The 20,272-nt window shown below is 38.3% G+C and overlaps 2 protein-coding genes and 1 long non-coding RNA gene across 4 annotated transcripts in view; 2 read left to right on the top strand and 1 right to left on the bottom strand.

The window, feature by feature from the left end:
- Positions 1-16,756, top strand: part of cacna1sa (calcium channel, voltage-dependent, L type, alpha 1S subunit, a) — a 47,814-nt gene extending 31,058 nt beyond the window's left edge. The window contains exons 26-43 of the mRNA XM_056237899.1: positions 738-896; positions 3,462-3,572; positions 4,305-4,388; positions 4,849-4,896; positions 5,917-5,943; positions 6,017-6,142; positions 6,345-6,410; positions 7,578-7,669; positions 7,761-7,920; positions 8,526-8,653; positions 10,073-10,169; positions 10,695-10,797; positions 11,052-11,153; positions 11,761-11,888; positions 13,152-13,277; positions 15,447-15,640; positions 16,130-16,211; positions 16,289-16,756. Coding sequence (XP_056093874.1) covers positions 738-896; positions 3,462-3,572; positions 4,305-4,388; positions 4,849-4,896; positions 5,917-5,943; positions 6,017-6,142; positions 6,345-6,410; positions 7,578-7,669; positions 7,761-7,920; positions 8,526-8,653; positions 10,073-10,169; positions 10,695-10,797; positions 11,052-11,153; positions 11,761-11,888; positions 13,152-13,277; positions 15,447-15,640; positions 16,130-16,211; positions 16,289-16,498 — 2,043 coding nt within the window. The 3' untranslated portion in view covers positions 16,499-16,756. The remainder of the gene's footprint in view (positions 1-737; positions 897-3,461; positions 3,573-4,304; positions 4,389-4,848; positions 4,897-5,916; positions 5,944-6,016; positions 6,143-6,344; positions 6,411-7,577; positions 7,670-7,760; positions 7,921-8,525; positions 8,654-10,072; positions 10,170-10,694; positions 10,798-11,051; positions 11,154-11,760; positions 11,889-13,151; positions 13,278-15,446; positions 15,641-16,129; positions 16,212-16,288) is intronic.
- LOC130072700 (uncharacterized) lies at positions 796-7,829 on the bottom strand. 2 transcript variants are annotated; one of them, XR_008804158.1, is made up of 3 exons: positions 7,751-7,829; positions 4,794-4,889; positions 796-884 (listed from the first exon to the last, which is right to left on the bottom strand). It is a non-coding gene; the product is annotated as an uncharacterized LOC130072700 (long non-coding RNA). The 2 variants fall into 2 exon arrangements; XR_008804157.1 differs by lacking the exon at positions 7,751-7,829 and adding an exon at positions 5,983-6,061.
- Positions 16,757-18,871: 2,115 nt separating the features above from the next.
- kctd20 (potassium channel tetramerization domain containing 20) overlaps positions 18,872-20,272 on the top strand; it is a 5,714-nt gene continuing 4,313 nt past the window's right edge. The window contains exons 1-3 of the mRNA XM_056237914.1: positions 18,872-19,142; positions 19,863-20,031; positions 20,101-20,203. Coding sequence (XP_056093889.1) covers positions 19,124-19,142; positions 19,863-20,031; positions 20,101-20,203 — 291 coding nt within the window. The 5' untranslated portion in view covers positions 18,872-19,123. The remainder of the gene's footprint in view (positions 19,143-19,862; positions 20,032-20,100; positions 20,204-20,272) is intronic.

Raw genomic sequence — 20,272 nt, 5'->3', positions numbered from 1 at the left:
CATCAGTGAACAGGAAGACACCGGATGTGTGTCAGTCGCTCTTAAAGTGACGGCAGCCTCATATTCCTGCTGTCATTAATGTTCAGAAAACATCACAATACAGCTTTAACAGATGAAACTATATTACATTTCTACAGTGAACAAATAGTGTTATTTTACATTTAGGCTAAATTATTAATGTCTGTAGACTGTAACTGTTATTTAATATTCATCTCTGCTTATTTTATTACTGACTGTTCACTTGTGTTTAATAATGTGTGATCTTCATCAGTTAGGCCAGTAGGTTTTGATGTAGTATCGAAGAACTTGAAGTGAGCTTTAAGTAATAAATGAAAAGCAAAGTTACCCCCCCCCCCCATATATACATATATATATATATATACAGGTGAATCTCGAAAAATTAGAATATCGTGAAAAGGTTTTCATAAGCTGTAAGCCATAGTCATCAAAATTATAACAAATAAAGGCTTGAAATATCTCACTTTCCATGTAATGAGTCTATATAATATAGTAGTTTCACCTTTTAAGTTGAATTACTGAAATAAATTAACTTTTGCACCATATTCCAATTTTTCGAGTTTCACCTGTGGTATATATCGGAAAAACTATCCAATCCGTGGCTCAAAAACCGTAAAAGATCCGAACCGTGAATTTTGTGATCCGTTCCACCGCTAACCTTCACACACACCGACTGATGTCTCCCGATTCCAGCTTCTAACGCTCCTTTCCGCCACCAGCGCCAGTGTGTCCAGTACGCGCTGAAGGCCCGGCCTCTGAGATGCTACATCCCTAAGAACCCGTATCAGTATCAGGTGTGGTACATCGTCACCTCGTGCTACTTCGAGTACCTGATGTTCCTCCTCATCATGCTCAACACCATGTGTCTGGGGATGCAGGCGAGTACACACAACCACTGAGTTAAAGGGACAGTTCACCCAGAGATGAAGATTAGCCCATGATTTACTCTCCCTCAAGCCATCCTAGGTGTATATGACACTCTTCTCTCAGACGAACACAATCAGAGTTATATTACAAAATGTCCTGGCTCTTCCAAGCTCTATAATGGCAGTGAATGGGTATATTTATTTGGAAGTCCATCATTAAAAGTGCATCTATTCATGATTAAAGTGCTCGACGCGTCTCTGGTCGGTTAATAAAGTCCTTCTGAAGTGAAGTGATGCGTTCGTGTAAGAAAAATATCCATATTTAAAACTTTATCGACTAAAATAACGAGCTTCTGGCAGACGGCCGTACGCAAGTCAACTTACGCCACGAGAGAAACACTTGACCCGACGCACGACATAACGACGTTGCCCAGCGCTGTGTGTTTGAACCGCGAGAGGCGTCAGAGCTTACGCTACTCCTACATCTACGACACACACCGCCAAGTGTTGCTCTTGTGGCGTAAGTCGACTTGCGTACGACCGTCTACCGGAAGCTTGTTATTTTAGTCAATAAAGTTTTAAATATGGATATTTTTCTTACACGAACACATCGCTTCACTTCAGAAGGCCTTTATTAACCGACCAGAGACTGTAGATGCACTTTTATGATGGACAGATGCACTTTTATGATGGACAGATGCACTTTTATGATGGACAGATGCACTTTTATGATGGACAGATGCACTTTTATGATGGACAGATGCACTTTTATGATGGTCAGATGCACTTTTATGATGGACAGATGCACTTTTATGATGGTCAGATGCACTTTTATGATGGATAGATGCACTTTTATGATGGACAGATGCACTTTTATGATGGATAGATGCACTTTTATGATGGAGAGATGCACTTTTATGATGGATAGATGCACTTTTATGATGGACAGATGCACTTTTATGATGGACAGATGCACTTTTATGCCTTTTTATGATGGATAGATGCACTTTTATGCACTTTTATGATGGATAGATGCACTTTTATGATGGACAGATGCACTTTTATGATGGACAGATGCACTTTTATGATGGATAGATGCACTTTTATGATGGACAGATGCACTTTTATGATGGACAGATGCACTTTTATGATGGATAGATGCACTTTTATGATGGACAGATGCACTTTTATGATGGACAGATGCACTTTTATGATGGACAGATGCACTTTTATGATGGATAGATGCACTTTTATGATGGACAGATGCACTTTTATGATGGATAGATGCACTTTTATGATGGACAGATGCACTTTTATGATGGACAGATGCACTTTTATGATGGACAGATGCACTTTTATGATGGACAGATGCACTTTTATGATGGATAGATGCACTTTTATGATGGATAGATGCACTTTTATGATGGACAGATGCACTTTTATGATGGACAGATGCACTTTTATGATGGACAGATGCACTTTTATGATGGATAGATGCACTTTTATGATGGACAGATGCACTTTTATGATGGACAGATGCACTTTTATGATGGATAGATGCACTTTTATGATGGACAGATGCACTTTTATGATGGATAGATGCACTTTTATGATGGATAGATGCACTTTTATGATGGACAGATGCACTTTTATGATGGACAGATGCACTTTTATGATGGTCAGATGCACTTTTATGATGGACAGATGCACTTTTATGATGGATAGATGCACTTTTATGATGGATAGATGCACTTTTATGATGGACAGATGCACTTTTATGATGGATAGATGCACTTTTATGATGGAGAGATGCACTTTTATGATGGATAGATGCACTAGTATGATGGATAGATGCATTTTTATGATGGATAGATGCACTTTTATGATGGATAGATGCATTTTTATGATGGATAGATGCACTTTTATCATGGATGGATGTGCTTTGATGGACTTCCAAAAACATACACCCATTCACTGCCATTATAAAGCTTGGAAGAGCCAGGACATTTTTTAATATCACTCTGATTGTGTTCGTCTGAAAGAAGAGTGTCATATACACCTAGGATGGCTTGAGGGAGAGTAAATAATGGGCTAATTTTCATTTCTGGGTGAACTGTCCCTGTAAGGTCCTTGCACACTGAGTGTTTTTCGTATCCGTATCGTATCCGTCATTCTGTGGCTCTGAATGGTCAAAACACCTCTCCAAATGCTTGATGCTAAAAACGCAGAGAATCGAACCTGATCTGATTTTTTTATGATGGACGAAAGTTTCGGAGGAGAATTTTGGAGTCTGTGTGCAAGCACCTTTACACGAGGACTGCAAACATTGGGAATAAATGATTAGAACATCAAATGCATTTCATAGTTTGAATCTACTCTCATTTCTTAGCAAACAAGTATTCATTTCTGCATTAAATCATTACATTGTTTAAATTAATACATGTTTCGCCAACTGTGATTTTGCAGATCACTGTAACCTGTAATGTGGACTCGTGCACTTTCTGTAAAGCTGCTTTGAAACCATGTGTGTTGTGAAAAGCGCTATACAAATAAATGAATTGAATGTTTATCGTTCAGCACTGTAACCAGTCGGACCACATCACCGATCTCTCAGACATGCTGAATGTCATCTTCACGGTTCTGTTCACGGTGGAGATGCTACTCAAACTCGGCGCCTTCAAAGCTAAGGTGAGTCTTGCATTTACACTGCCAGAAAACGACTAATTCATACTTTATAGTTATGTCAACCCTGTAGAGCCTACCGTGAAATAATAGCCATTTAGTCAAGTGTTTGCTGAATATCATATTTGATACATCAGGCGTTTATGGCTCATATAGTACGCTAGTTAGAACATGGAGGGGAAAAACGCAACATTTTATTCAGATACTAAACTAAACTGAACAAAAATATGCAATTTGGTGCAGATGCTGATATTTATATGGATAAAAAGTGATGAAATTTCTGATGCTTGTAATGTAAACCAATGAGATCTTTATAACACTATTGCACATACTTACATAATATGCATATAAATATCAATATCTGCCAATAATATGTCCAAGTAAGATGATATTTAAATGCTTATGTTTTTAAAAACATGTAACGCGATGCAATACAAGGATGATTGAGAGATGAACTAATAAACCTTCCTCGAAAGCCTGATCATATATTTGATTTTTATATTTGATATTTGAAACATTACCAAGAATATAAAAGTTATTTTTACATTTACTTGATAAAAATCAGTGCAGATTTAAAGACACGTGAAGCTCGAGCTGAAGGAGGACGTTTGTACAATTACACTAAAATACTTTACTTGATGAAACTATTAATCAGACAGAAGGACTGTAGTAAGAAGTGTTTGATCATGTTGTAGATCATAAATATGATCCATATTTAAAGGTGCTTCTCTCGGGCAGGGCTACTTCGGGGACCCCTGGAACGTGTTTGACTTCATCATCGTGGTGGGCAGTATTGTTGACGTCATGCTGACTGAAATTGACGTAAGTTTAACTTAAATGCTATGACTATATGTTCCAGTGTTACACTGCAAAAAAGCTTTCTTGGTTCCAGTCCAAATATCAAAAAAATCTTAAATCAAGATGGATTTACGATATTATGTCTTGTTTTCTGGGGGGGGGGGGGATCAAAATGAAATGAGTTTGTGCTTAAAACAAGCTAAATTATCTGCAATTGGGTCAGAAAAATAATGTTAATTCAAACGGAAACAAGATTATTTCTCTAACCCCATTGGCAGCTTGTTTTAAGGAAAAACTCACTTCATTTCGATTAATTCCCCAGAAAACAAGACATAATGGCATGTTCCTCATCTAGTAAATGCTTCTTGATTTGAGAATGTTTGGATATCTGGAAACGGGACAGACACATGTTGTGCGGTGTAGTTGTACCTGTTGTGTCGCTGGCGTTGGCTGTGACTCTTCTTCTCTGGTTATCTCTCTCCAGACGGCGCTCGCCGCTCAGGGCGGACTCTACTGTCTCACCGGCTGCTCTGTAAATACCAATTCCTGTTATTTTACATCCGCTCCATGACTCTATTAATGAGTTCATGTCAGCAAGTTTAACCCTTGTGCGTCCTTATGGACATTTCTCAGTTTCGTTTTTTTGATAATTTTGCCTTTGTTAATGCTAACTGCATAAAATTTGGTACAGGTGTGTATTTTTATTGGAATTTTAATATTTCACCCCCATTTCCTTTAATAAATCTATTTTGCACTAGAAACACACAATAGTTCCTCTCAGGACAAAACGGTCCCCATTGAAACTGCAATTTTTAATCCAATGCCATGGCCATTTAACAATAAAATTATGCAATCTTTGTCAATAGGCTTTCATTGTGTTGGCAAGGCTTCAAAATTAAACTTTCACTATATTTTACCAGATGTGCCGTTTTCTCAGGTTTGACCTATAAAGCAAATACTCGCTTTATTCCTGTTTTCTACTTATGCATATTATTGAGCCAATTGGATAAATTATGCAGATGTAATTGTGTGTGTGTGTGTGTGTTGGTATGAATGTCAGAGTGTGGTTAGTGTGTGTGCTTGTAATATTTGAGAGAGAAAAACTACTGCAAATCCCAAATCCAATCCGTGTGTGTCCCATCTATTGGAGAAAGTGTGTTACTGCGCTCTCACTGAAAGCTAGTTTTTCGAGATATCAACCTCACATTTGGAACACAAATTGTTTAGATTTATGACTTTGATTTTCTAGCAGTTTTAGAGTTTGACATGTTTCATAAAATATATATTTTATATAAATATTGTTCATAAATAATTTTCATAAACTTAAACCTCTATATCTTTTTTAAACTTTTTTTACTTCAACAATAATCTGCCAAGGGTCTTCTTTAAAATGAGACCAAATTTGTATGAGTTTTTGAGACATTTTTGTCCTCTATGGACCTGTGTGTAACATTTTTCAACTGATGCACAAGGGTTAATTAAACAACACTTTGATTTTGCAAGTGAAATGATTCAAAGTTAAATCCCTGCCATACATTTTCTCTTGTTCCAGGAAGTGAACCCAATGCAAGCCATAGCAGTAAGTGGAGATTCAGTGCATAAATGAGCTGGTGTTAACCGTGGATTCCTGAGCGTTTGCGTTTGTTCCTCAGGACTCCGAGAACATGAGTGTGTCAATCACACTGTTCCGGCTTTTCCGCGTCATGCGTTTGGTAAAACTGCTCAACCGCTTCGAGGGGATCCGAAACCTGCTGTGGACCTTCATCAAATCATTCCAGGTCTGATGGTCTGATGGTCCGCTGCGTCACTATTTACATTTCAAAACAAGTTGTTTGTCCCTAAGGGGCAATTAACAAGAGTCACGTACATAAAAGCATCACATCAAATAAATGTGCACAGAATACATATTAGTTATACTCTGCTACAGGTATGTGTTGTAACACAGATGTGTGTAACGAGGGTGTTGGTGTGTGTTTTCAGGCTTTACCATATGTGGCTCTCCTCATCGTTATGCTGTTCTTCATCTACGCCGTCATCGGCATGCAGGTACAACACGCACGACGAGTGTAGCCGCGCTTCCATTACAGATTTGCGCAATGCTTTTGCGATATTTTCTAAATGTCTATAAAAAACTCTTGCGAAATGACGTTTCCATTACAAATTTGCGCAAATCTTTTGCGATATTTTCTAAATGTCGTTAAAAAACTCTTGCGAAATGATGTTTCCATTACAGATTTGCGCAAATCTTTTGCGATATTTTCTAAATGTCGTTAAAAAACTCTTGCGAAATGATGTTTCCATTACAGATTTGGGCAAATCTTTTGCAATATTTTCTAAATGTCAATAAAAACTCTTGCGAAATGACGTTTTCATTACAAATTTGCGCAAATCTTTTGCGATATTTTCTAAATGTCGTTAAAAAACTCTTGCGAAATGACGTTTCCATTACAGATTTGCGCAAATCTTTTGCAATATTGTCTAAATGTCGATAAAAAACTCTTGCGAAATGACGCTGTTTCCATTAACTGATGTTATGCAACTAAAAAATGTTTTCCTCTCGCGATCAGTCATTCCAACAATCTTATTTACTTATATCCCAGCCACCGCACTAGCCATTATTATTAACGGTAGGAGACGTTGGTGTGTTTTCCGAGCATTAATGGCAAATTTCTTTTTGTGAAATTACGGAAGCCCTGAACCACAACGTTTAAGAGAATAAAGTCGAAATCTTTTGTGATTAAAGTCGAAACATTACGGGAATAAAGTCGTAATATTGTAAGAATAAAGTCAAAATTACAAGAATTTTTTTTTTTTATGCGCTCGTGAAGTCAAACTGCCTCGGACATGGATCTAAACATAAAAGTAGCTTTTAACTTTTATCTGGGCTTTCAACAAAAGGAAACTCTACAGGTGCTAATCTACCAACATGGCATTACCATTTACTTTAGTCTCAAAATATTTCGACTTTATTCTCGTAATTTTTTCCCCTGTTGCGGTTCAGGGCGGTTCCATACGAAATTGACGTGTTTCCTTGGTGCGTATTTTTAATTCGCAAATTGCGCAATTTGAAGAGCATTAGAAACGCGGCTCGCGATACACTGCCAGTCAAAAGTTTGGAATAACGAAGATTATAAGTTTTTGATAAAAAGTCAAAAATATTCAGAACTGTACATTCAGCTTCACACTAATGATGATGTGACTTTCCTTTATCAGGTCTTTGGCAAAATCGCATTACTAGACGGTACGGTGATCAACCGTAACAACAACTTCCAGACGTTTCCTCAAGCCGTTCTAGTGCTATTCAGGTAGTAACAGTGAGGCCTCGCTGTGTGTGTGTGTGTGTGTGTGTGTGTGTGTTTTATGAGCATGTGTGTAAAGACACACACCTGTCCACAGGTGTGCCACAGGCGAGGGCTGGCAGGAGATCATGTTGGGTTGTTTGTACGGTCAGCGCTGTGACCCAAAGTCAGACTACCTCCCTGGAGAAGAGTTCACATGCGGCTCTGGGTTCGCTGTTCTGTACTTCATGAGCTTTTACATGCTCTGCGCTTTTCTAGTGAGTACACACACACACACACACACACACACGTGTACAGTCAAACCAAACATTATTCAGACACCAGATATAATTTTTTATATTGTTTTACTAGTGTGTGCAGGACACTAAAGTTCATTTATGTAAGTCAGGAGAGCAAAATAAAGTAAACTGACATATTATACCCAGATATTCTTCATACAGAGACTACCAGTAACGTTTATAAACCAGAAATGATTCCTCCACTTTGAGCTGACCATGTTTTGCTGAAGTGTGTTTTCTGTAATTGCTAATGCTCTTTTTACACACACACTGAACAACATGAAGCATTGCTTGGTCACTGGTTGAGCTAAACTGGTATTATCTAATTGTGTAGTTAAATTTAACAGCTGACAGATATTCAACATAATTCATGTGTGAGAGTCTAACAGAAGGACGGACAAAACCAGTCAAATATCCGGTTTTTGTCCGTAATAAAATATCAAATATATTTTATTACCATTTTCTAAACTACAGCGAATAAATTGTGATAATGTGAGAAATGTTGAAGTTGTCTGAATACATTTGGGTTTGACTGTACATGCATAGACACACGCGTTAATTACACTGAATGTTTTCCATCGCAGATCATTAATCTGTTTGTGGCCGTGATCATGGACAACTTTGACTATCTGACGCGTGATTGGTCGATACTGGGGCCGCATCATCTAGACGAGTTTAAGAAGATCTGGGCTGAATACGACCCTGAGGCGACGTAAGCAAAGCATTAGTCACCATGAAATCAAAGTGCTATTATAAATGATTTATGGGGGCATATCATTGTTTTAAATTCATGTTCCTCGTAATCTTGAATCAAAATAACTTCCCTCCCTCTGATGATGTGGGCGGGGCAACCTGTCACTCACAGGAGATCCACCAATAGCAAACCGCAACCGTCCAATCAACTCCCCACGGACACAATCAAGCCCCGCCCACATTTGTCCTTGAGAAGAAAAGAATAGCGCAAATGCCGACTTTAATATCAACATGAAATGCCATTTGCAACACATTTTACTTATAAATAAAAATTATATATATAATATAAAAAAAAAAAACTCATTTATAACCGTTACATACACACATTTAGATAAAACATGCCATTCTCATTAATGGAGTTAAGCACTTAAATTACATAATCATTAGAGAGTTACAACATTTTTTAATATTCTAATGAATAGAAATATTAGTAGTGGATGCGCTGCTTCTGAACACTTTTCCTGAGGCATGCTGTGTTTTAATGTTTGCTTAGCGCTTGATAATAGCAATAATCATGATCTGAGAAAATATCAGTTAGCAAAAAAAAAGTCGCAAAAAATTATCAATAATGCACAATAAGGCCTATCTGTTTCCATTAAAAATATAAAGCAATTAAATTTGGCTGGTGGAAAAGATTGAGAAAAACTTTCTCTGAAATGTATTTTATACTATTTGATTGATTTATTCAAATACAAGGCAAGGATCGGCTACTAAATGATTGTTATGTAGTAATGTGACGCACATCCGTATCTCATATTCTCCTAATGTCTCGTACCGTTAAACATGGCATCACGTGGATGAATATGCATATGCAAATGAGGATCTGCATAGTAAACGAGGCGTTGTAAACTCATATATGGTTATTTCGGGGAGGAGATGCATGTTCACAATCTTCCTCTGACTGGGTTTATAAAGGGGATTTAGCGCAGGTTCTGGCGTACACACGCTTTTATAACTCTGAATATTTGTTGGCTTTCAGGCACACGTACACTTTTAGTAAGGATCCTACGCTCAGATTTATAAATGAGACCCGAGATGCTTTTCAAAAGGATATTCAATGAGAGATATAAATGTAGAAAACTTGATTTTATTGATGGGGAAAAAGTCAAACGGATTGGTGACGTCATCCAAAAAGGCGGCACTAATTTAAATATTATGTGCGAAGATGAAAGTCACAATAATTTCTGATTTCAGGTTGATTTTGAATGACAAAGTCACAATAATTTCTGATTTCAGGTTGATTTTGAATGACAAAGTCACAATAATTTCTGATTTCAGGTTGATTTTGAATGACAAAGTCACAATAATTTCTGATTTCAGGTTGATTTTGAATGACGCACATGTGATTATCGGTGTAATTCCTGTGTTATTCTGGCAGGGGGCGCATTAAGCACCTGGACGTGGTGACGCTGCTGAGGAGAATACAGCCGCCGCTTGGCTTCGGCAAGTTCTGTCCCCATCGTGTTGCTTGCAAAGTGAGATAAACACATTCATACAATATATCGGCCACCATATCGGTATCTGCCGATATACGTTCATTTTTAACGTTATCGGCCCGATAAGAACATTTGACCGATATATTAAAGCTGATAAATAACATATTATTTCCTTCAGATGCGCACTGTTCAACATGATGGTTTTAAATTGCTTGAATATGATTGGAATCACTTCAAAAATACGGTTCAGTGCAACACAAGTCTTTCATATCAGCTACATAACATTATAATGAGAAGTGAACATTATAATTGTGTGCGTGGGACATGGATTTTAATAGTGAGACTTTTGTTTGTGTAATCAGGCTCTCAAAACTTATATAAAAATTTAGATTTATCAACCAATATATCGGTTATCGGCTTTCAAATATAAAAATTATCGGTTATCGGCTTTCAAATATAAAAAATATCGGTTATCGGTATCGGCCAAAATGTTCATATCGGTGCATCCCTAATTCATAAACTGCTGGCCCAAGCATCTTTACATATTTCTATGTTTGTTTCCAGAGGCTGATTTCCATGAACATGCCTCTGAACAGCGACGGAACGGTAACGTTTAACGCCACGCTGTTCGCTCTGGTCAGGACGGCACTGAAAATCAAAACCGAAGGTTGTGGCGTTATTTAAAATTTTTAGTCTTTAGAAAATACTATTTTAGTCTTTTTACTTCAACATTTCACATTTAATTTAAAGTATCAATTGACATTTTTCCTAGAATTTTCCTAAAGAATTTCCTGAGTGAAAATTGTTTCAAAGTAAATCCAACACTGAACGGTTTTCAGTGAATATTTTAAATAAATGTATGTAAATAATGTCAGTACTCACCTATTAAAGCCTGAATTCTCTGATTTTTCCATTCGTCAGGTAATTTTGAGCAGGCAAATGAGGAGCTGCGTGCGATTATTAAGAAGATCTGGAAACGCACCAGTATGAAACTGCTAGACCAGGTCATCCCGGCAATCGGAGGTCAGATCTCTCGACTATACTGAATAATAAACTGCAATAATATCAGCATTATTAAAACTCGTTCCGGGTCAAAAATGACCCGCCTTTTAAATTGCCTGTGAATCTCTCATTATGCTAAAGAATATCATCATCAAATATTGGGTTGTCTTTTTGTTAACTTGTTTCCTTTCAATCAGCACAGGTTTGGATCTGATTGATCGTAGGCCTCATTGATCCTCATTTTTTGAGTGAAAAAAAGGTAATTCAAGCTTGTTCACTTAAAAAAACTGAGGAACATGAGGTCAAATCAAAGAGGCCCACGATCAATCAGATCCACAAAGAAATACAAAACCTGTGCAAATTAAGAGAAAACAAGTTGACAAAAAGGCTGAATCCAATATTTGGTGATATTATAACATAGCGATTTAAAAGATGGGACATTTTTGACCCGGAACTCCACAAGTGTAACAAGTTGGGGGAAACACATGTTTGGGAAGTTGTTACTTCAGTAAGGTTCAGTCCAATGCAATAACATGAACTAGCATTTCCAGGAAAAGGAGAATCCTCTCCGGGGCAAAACTGAACCGAACGCAACCTAAGGATTAAACGTTTGCTTCTTAAACCACAGATGACGAGGTGACCGTGGGGAAGTTTTACGCCACATTCCTGATCCAGGACCACTTCCGGAAGTTCATGAAGCGACAGGAGGAATATTACGGATACCGGCCGAACAAGAAAAACACCACGGAGATACAGGTCTCTTCGTCTCGGCACGCGTTTCACATTACGATCAGACATTGTGTCCGGGACAAGGGAAAGAGAATTTTACTTTTCCCGATCGGACAAGTAGCCGGATTAAAACGTCAATAACAAAAAATAACTAGGGAGTCACCTAAACGCGAGAACGATGGTGTAACGATACCCTGACGTCACGGTTCGACACACATCACGATACTGAACTCTCGATACCATATTATTGCGATACTCCAAGACATGTGGTAAATTCAATTTGGTGTCACATTGTGTGTGTAAATGAATAGTCTTGGACTTGGTGCTGAAACCCAAAGCACAGGACAATAGAGACTCCAGAATAACAATATTCATGATTCTGAAGCTGAAAATACTTATTTCAGACGAATATCAATCAATCAATGACCAGTTCAGTGATGTGGTCTGCGTTACACGCGGGACTGAAACGGTGACTACAGAGAAACCGCTAACGTTAATTTTGGTCACGGCTTGTCTTGAAAATCGAAGACAATTTGACGGTCGTTGTAAGAGAAGTCAAATCTTCTGACTGACAGAATTTCGTCTGTGAACACGTCAATCTAACGACTTCAGATTTTAGCCTATAGGATCAGAGGATTCTTAGCCTGGTTAAAACCAGACCATTCTCAGGTGTAACTGTCTGGCAAAGCGTCATAGACAAATCATTTCCAGAGGGGCGTCACCAACGGACGTCGCGGATAGACCTAAACCCAATCAGAGCGATGAAGGAGATGACGTATGCAGAGTGGCGGAGAAACATCTCCGAGTGTTGTTCTTTGCTCGGTTTTTAACTAAAAGGAAACGTTCAAATCTCTTAAAACAGACGCGATAGCTGATTGGAACGAGTGATGTTCGACGGCGGCATCCATCTTTGTAATGTAGGCTACAAAATCTGCTTCAAAACCCCAGCGCTGTCGTCATCGTGTAAAGCCCGCCCCGACGCTTCTGATTGGTGCCTCGATTTCGGCGAGTGGAAATGAGCTTGAATGAGCTCTTCGCCAGACTAACTTTCAGACCAAATCTAAATTTGCCGGAAGTTGTCTGGGTTTTCCCAGGCTAGAGGATTCTTTTAGGATTTGCTAAATCTGTCTCAGACGGACAAAATCGCAAAGTGTGCTCCCGGCTTTACTTGTTCGCAGGACAAGCACATGAAAAGGCTTAATGTCGAGCCCTGAGACCGTCTCAAGCCGGTCTCTCTCTCTCTCTCTCTCTCTCTCCCTCTATATCTCTCTCTCTCTCTCCCTCTCTCAGGCGGGTCTGAGGAGCATCGAGGAAGAAGCCGCTCCTGAACTGCAACGGGCGATCTCTGGAGACCTGCTGAACGACGAGGAGATGGACCGAGCGATGGACGAGGCCGGGGAGGAGGGCATCTACAGGGTGGGTGCAGAACAGAACAGACTATAACCCGTGCGTTAGGGCCATAAAGTTTTTACATCCCCCCAATCCCAGTCCACCCATTTTAGGTTATGTTACATTTTCACTGTTTAGAAAGGCAGGGCCTGACATCTTGTCTTTTTGGCTTGTTGTTTCAGATTGCACTTTAACCCCAAGGGGGAAATCCCAGAAGGGAAAATCAAAACAAAATAAAGTTAAAACTTGTTTTGAACAATTTCTTTGTCATCTTCAGATTGATTTGTGTTATGTTGCGGGTCAATTTGACCCGTTTCGATTTTCTAGTTGTTGGAAATACTGGTTAACCTTTGTTTTTTTGCTTGATATTTTGTGACTTTTTCTCATTTATCATGATGAACATGCATGCAAAGTTTCAACATGCTGATGTTTTTTGACATATACAAACAAAATTACTGTTACGTTCGTGATGTTCGCGGGTCAATTTGACCCTCATAGGCAGCCATTCAAAAGCAACTGTACAGACACAAAATAAAAACATTTATTTTCTGTATGTCAGGGCACTTCAACTCCAGTTCTAACGTGCAAGTGCATCTAAAAGTGCTCTAACCCTAACCAAACACACTTGAAAAAGCTAAAATCACAGTGTTTAGAATTATTTGCAAATTACAGATGAAAATCTTTGTCAGACACAGATAATAAAATGAGCTCTCATTTCAATATTCAAAATATCTAAAATACCTAGCTTTTAACCAAAACTTTTATGTAGGATTTTCAAAGGCAGCTTCACAGAGCCAAAAAAAAATAAAAAACATTTATTTGATGTATGTTTTTGTTATGTTTGGTTTCTCACTTCCCTGTGAGTGAATGATGAAACTAGTAAAATAGGTCTTAGGAAACTAGGGAAAGTTAACTTAGGAAAATGAAAAATTTTCATTATACAGCAATTTTTTTTTGTTCAGTTACGATGTTCAAAGCATAAAATGTAAAAAAAAAAAATATATATATATATATATATATATATATGCAAAAAAATATATGCAAAAAAAATTAGTATACGGTTTATTTTCCAATTTTGTCAAAACAAAACTGTTTTAAAAAATGTTTTAAAAACATTTTCATAAATCATATTTTCAGATATAATGTTTTTGTAAAGTTTGACCAATGTTGATATTAAAAGTTTACAGTTTGTATCTAAATCTTTGTTGTTTTTCATAGTGTGATTTTTGAAGAATTGTATTGAATCCAATTAGGGTCAATTTGACCCGGTCCATAAAGAGTGTACACAGAATTCGAACAGAACACAAGGGTTAAGTATGGGGGGGGGAAATCGATTTAATCAGATTTTTTTTTAGGCCATATCGCCCAGCCCTACGTCGTGTCGCACAAAACCGGCCCTGAAAGATTCGTACGCCACTTCCCACGCATGACTTCTGATTTATACAAACAAACTTAACGGGAGAATATGCATCTGAAAACTAATCATAAATACAGTGATATTCACAATAGCAGTTTAAATAAATAAAAAGAATGATTTAAACTATCTAATATACACATTTACATGAAATATGCCATTCTCATTAATAGAGTTAAGCACTTAAACTACTTGAAACAATCACCGCGCTTGATAATAGCAGAAAATATTTACATGCAAATAATGATCGAATAATGCACAATAAGGCCTATCTGTTTCCATTAAAAATATAAAGCAATTACAAATACTATTTGGCCAGAGGAAAAGATTGAGAAAAACTTTCTCTGAAATGTATTTTGTACTATTTGATTTATTTATTCAAACGCAAGGCAAGGATCAGCTACTAAAATGATTGTTAGCACTGTAATGTGACACACATCCGTATCCCATATTCTCCTAATGTCTCGTACAGTTAAACATGGCATCACGTGGATGAATACGCAAATGCAAATGATATGCAAATGAGGATCTGCATAGTAAACGAGGCGTTGTAAACTCATATATGGTTATTTCGGGGAGGAGACGCGGGTTTATAAAGGGGATTTAGCGCAGGTTCTGGCGTACACATGCTTGTATGAGTCTGAATATTTGGCTTTTGGGCGCATGTCGACTTTTAGAAAGGATCCTACACACTCCTAGTTTTATAAATGAGACCCCCAGAGACGGCAAATGAGATTGAGAAGGATTAATGCTTAACGTATCTCTCTTCTTCGGTTCAACAGAGAGCAGGCGGCCTGTTTGGAAACCATGTGGATCCATTCGCTATGGAGAGAGGAACCCATTCCCCCACCCAGATGACCAGCCAGCGCCCCCTACAGATCGCAGACAGCAGAGCAGACGAGACCGAGGCCTCATATGTTCATTACCACGCAAATACCAACAACAACAACACCAACAATCACAGACCCCCACAGAGGTGAGTAACATTTAAAGTCCCCCTGTAGTCAATCATTGTATTCCTTAAAACTCATCTTTGATCACCAAAATGTCATATTTAAAAGTTTTTTCCTTGAACAGAAATTCGTCATGCCTTAAAATATCTTGAATGTAACTCGACGTGGTTCTATGAATATGCAAATGAGCCCCGCCTCCACTCACTCAGCTCAGAGATCCACTGGTTGACGATCACACGTTGATCTGATTGGTTACAAGGTCGTTTGTGACGTCAGAAACACCAGCGATTTCAAACCGTGTTTTTGAGACTGTCTTTGGTTCACTGCAGTTTTAAGGAGGAAATACTCAGCAATGCTGTCGACTTATGAACTTACACATGGTGTGTGTTAAAGCGTATTAAAAACACCATATAGACACATAAACAACATTAAATTTTCACCACAGGAGGACTTTAAGCTGAGTGTATGTTGTTGTGACGATAATGATGAAGCTGATCTCTTTCTTGGAGCAGATGTGGACTACATTTCCCATCATGCATCAGTGCATCCAGACAGAACGGTCCAGTGAGCGCAGCCGAGTTCCTCATCCAAGAGGTGAGATCAAACCTTCACTATGTCAGTGAAAGAAAACTGAAATGAGTTTCACATTTTCTTCTGGTTTTGTTCCTCAGGCTCTGATCGCTGGAGGTTTGGAGAGTCTCGCCAGCGACGGCCATTTTGTGTCGGTAACGAAGGCTGAGATGGCGGTGGCGTTGAACATGGATCTCGCCGCGCTGGAGAAGAAATCAGCAGCCGTTCTCAATAAACGTAAAGCACAGTGTTTGTTCAGAAAGAGGAAGACGGCAACGTGTCGTCCAGACTCAACACACTGTCAGGTGTAATATATTCGTCAGAGCGGAGTTAAGGCCAAGTCCAAAAGAAGACATTCACGATTCAGGACTCTGATATAACCGTGAGGACTGTTTTATGAGCCAGTACAGCAGAAGTGTGCTAACATATTGAAAAAAGGACTGATAATGGGTTTTTCTATTTATATAGAATATATAAAAATATGGTGAATTAAATATATTATACATATTGTCACTGTTAGATGGAAACCTCATATCTCCAAAAACTTTTCAGACAGTATCGGCTATGGCTTGATGACAAATGCTAGACTAAGACACTCATCTCCGCTCCTCAAATACTTAAAACATTAGCCTTAATATATAACATTTATTGAGTAAAAGCTATAGGTATTCAAAAACCAGTTATATTTACTATTGCATTGCAAACAAGCAGAAACACTCAAAACTGAGTGCAGCACTGATAGAGGGGGCGGAGTAATGAGGTTTGACTGACAGTTTGAGGATCCAATGGAGTTACGAGGTTTAGTCACAAATTAATACTTTCCCTTGTTTAAATATTTGCGAAACCCCCCTCAGGGTGACCAATAATAATGATGTATGAAAAATAAAATTGTGAGGTTATGTGAGAGATGTGAGGTTTCTGCCCGACAGTGACAATATTATTCAAAATGGTGAATATATATAAGCTATGCTATAGGCTTTTTGTTTCACATTTGATACAGTAGTCAACATTTGAAGGGATTAAAAAAAGTTCATCAAAGTTGTCTTAAGACAAGAACGGGTATTGTTCAAAATTCATGTATAACTTTGATGAAAGGTTAGATCCACTTCAAATGTTGACTATATTTCATAGCAAATGTGATCTAATTAGCTGAAATTAAAAGACCACAACATATTTCCCAACTAAACACCACTAAGAAAGTGACTCTTCTGAGGTGATTCTGTTTCTTCTGCATTAAAAACTGTGAGTGAACTTGAATGTGAAAATACCAAAGCATTTCTACATGTGCTAAGGATAACCTGAACATTGTTTTACTCGAATTGATCAACTTACCTGTTTATGTTTTATGCATTTACGTATTATTAAAGATTAAGTTATTATAACACTTTGTGTAATCTCAAAAGACTGTCTGTGGTCATTTCTGTGGTAATATTTCGCGTCACGAGAGGGCAAAAAATAAATCGCAAACAACAGAACCGCAAAAAGCCTAGCACTTGCTTTTAGCACAAGTGTTTACATGTGTTGTGTTTGTGCCCAACATTTAACCAAACCTGTCAAGTTATGACTCGTTTACCTCGCTGTTGTAAACTAGTCCTCCTCCTCAGACATCAGCTCTGCGCGCGCATCCCGCCCCGCGCACGCGCACTGGCCTCACCTGAGCGCCGCGCTTTTATTGGATTAATGTCGGTTAATCCGCGCGCCGCTGCTGGAAGATCCTGACAGGGTTTCAATGTTTTGAAAACAGACACACACTTCGGGTGAGTAACACATATCCAAAAGATAAATTATATATGCTTCGTATATGTTCAAGCTATGGTATGCAGTATGATATTACATTTAATACTAAAAAGAGTGTGATTATGATTGTTAAAACTAATGAGGACCTTAAGCAAAACTTTCCCTCTTTTTATTTAGGTGACCAAGTGTTAAATGTGGTAAATAAAGTAAAATACTTGGGTCACATTATTAGGAATGAGCGCCAGTGCTGTGACAGGCAAATATGCTGGCTCGAAAATGTTATGTGGACAGGTGATGATAAAATAGCACTTTTTAGAGCTTACTGTACATCATCTTACACATCTATGGTGTAGATAAAGTAGAATAAAAAATGAGAAAATGAGAAAGCTTCAGGTGGCATGATGCATTAAGAATTTAGCTTAAACTCCCACGGTGGACAAGTGCAAGACAAATGTTTGTTTCTAGTGATGTTGCATGCTGTGTTAAGGAATTATATGTATAATTTCATGTGTCGATTGGGTGACTCGAGAAATACAATCATAATGGTCTTAAATGATCCTATATCAAGTGATACAAGGTATTTGTCCGGGTTCTGGAAGCACTGGAACTCAAGTCTTTATAGTGTTGGTGTGTGTAAATCTATCTATCTATCTATATATATATTATATATATATATATATATATAATATTAAATGTTTATTTATTTATTTAAAAAATGCGATAGTTTAGTTACACTAACTGTGTTTGTTTTCTTTTCTGAGCTCTAAATTTGTTATAATTTCTGTACAATCTATTGGCTATTTCCATGTTTGTTAGGAATAAATTAGCCAAGTCTGTTTATTTCTTTGCACCACACTAACAATAAAGTAGGCCTACAATTTTAAAGTATTTTGAATGTAGCCAACCATGATTTCTAAACAGCCTACCATAGTAATTTAATTAAACACTTTAATTTAACTTTAGTTCTATCGTATTAAAATTACAGTTCTCTTACTGTATTCTGTTTGATAAAATTTCTTAAGATGCAGTGTACTTAAATGGGTCACATTTACTCTGCATAAATAAATAAACACGTTTGCTGCGGGTTACCGGGTGTCTGTGAGGTTAAGCTGAGACAGTCAGACGGGCGTAAGGAGTTTATAATATTACGTTCACCATATGGACTGTCTTACAGGTCTGCAGGAGTCCAGAAGATCACGATGGAGGAGCACACGACAGGTACACAATCACAGCAACCCCAAACACCGTTTCAAGGGCTGAAAAATGACATTTCTACAACCTCAAAGAGTGATTTAACGCTTTAAGGCCCGTTCACACCAAGGACAATAACGATAAAGATAACGATAAAGATATAGTTCTAAAAAATTGTTCTCAATATTAAAGAATAGCAGAGTTCACACCACAGCGATAACGATATGAGGAACGATATTGTTGGGATCACTTTCGGAACAATTTTTTTTCCAGCTGTTGAACGATAAAACCGACAGCCAATCAGAATCAACTCGAATTTAAAATGGCCGACGACATCGTGGAGAAGTTAATCGCCGAGGGTCAAGCCCCTTTTCAAGAAAATAGACATGGAAAACGATCGTTCAAACCCTCTGAATAAACGAGGAGAAGTACCTCAGGTTTCCAGCGCTCGTGTCTTGCTAACTCTGAAGTTGCGCTGTAAAAGACTAGTGTTGTGTTTATTCCACTATAGTGAGTCCGTCAGCTAAACTCACTGCTAGATTATTAGCTCGATTACGCTAGCTTCACTCGAAGCACAGCACGCTGAGGACACCTGCTGGTTAAAGCCTGTAAGTGCAGCAGAAACATGTTCAATGATGCTGTACACACTTTGAAACCGCAGCGCTAGCTTACAATAAACAGATGTGGCGCAAATATAGTTATCGTTATAGTTATTGTTCCTGGTGTGAACGGGCCTTTAATTTGCAGCCAGCAGGATGACTGTAGGAGCAGAAGGCGGGGCTGATGTCACAAAGGGGGTGTGGCCTACACAGCCACGCCCTTTATCACATGACCGGGTCACGCTAGTAGTCGACGGGACTCATTTTGTGGTGGATCCCGCCGTTTTCACGACGTACCCGGATACAGTGCTGGGAAGGTACTGAGCATGATAACCTAAATGAATAATTCTTATCGTTATGTGCAATAACGAGGTTTTTTTCCGCAGGATGTTCGGTCGAGCGCGTCAGCACAGTATCACGCGACCGAACGCTAAAGGCGAATATGAAATCGCAGAGGGCATCGGCGCCAGCATCTTCAGGGTCATACTGGTACACATTTACATGCAATTGTCTTTTAAAGGTGCAGTGTGTGATTTTAGCGGCATCTAGTGGTGAGGT

This window comes from Rhinichthys klamathensis, unplaced genomic scaffold (assembly GCF_029890125.1).
Source record: "Rhinichthys klamathensis goyatoka isolate OS25496 unplaced genomic scaffold, OSU_Roscu_1.1 h1tg000504l_1, whole genome shotgun sequence".
Classification (NCBI taxonomy): Eukaryota; Metazoa; Chordata; class Actinopteri; order Cypriniformes; family Leuciscidae; genus Rhinichthys; species Rhinichthys klamathensis.
Note: the sequence above shows the minus strand (reverse complement) of the source record. Positions and strands in the feature narration are given on the sequence as shown.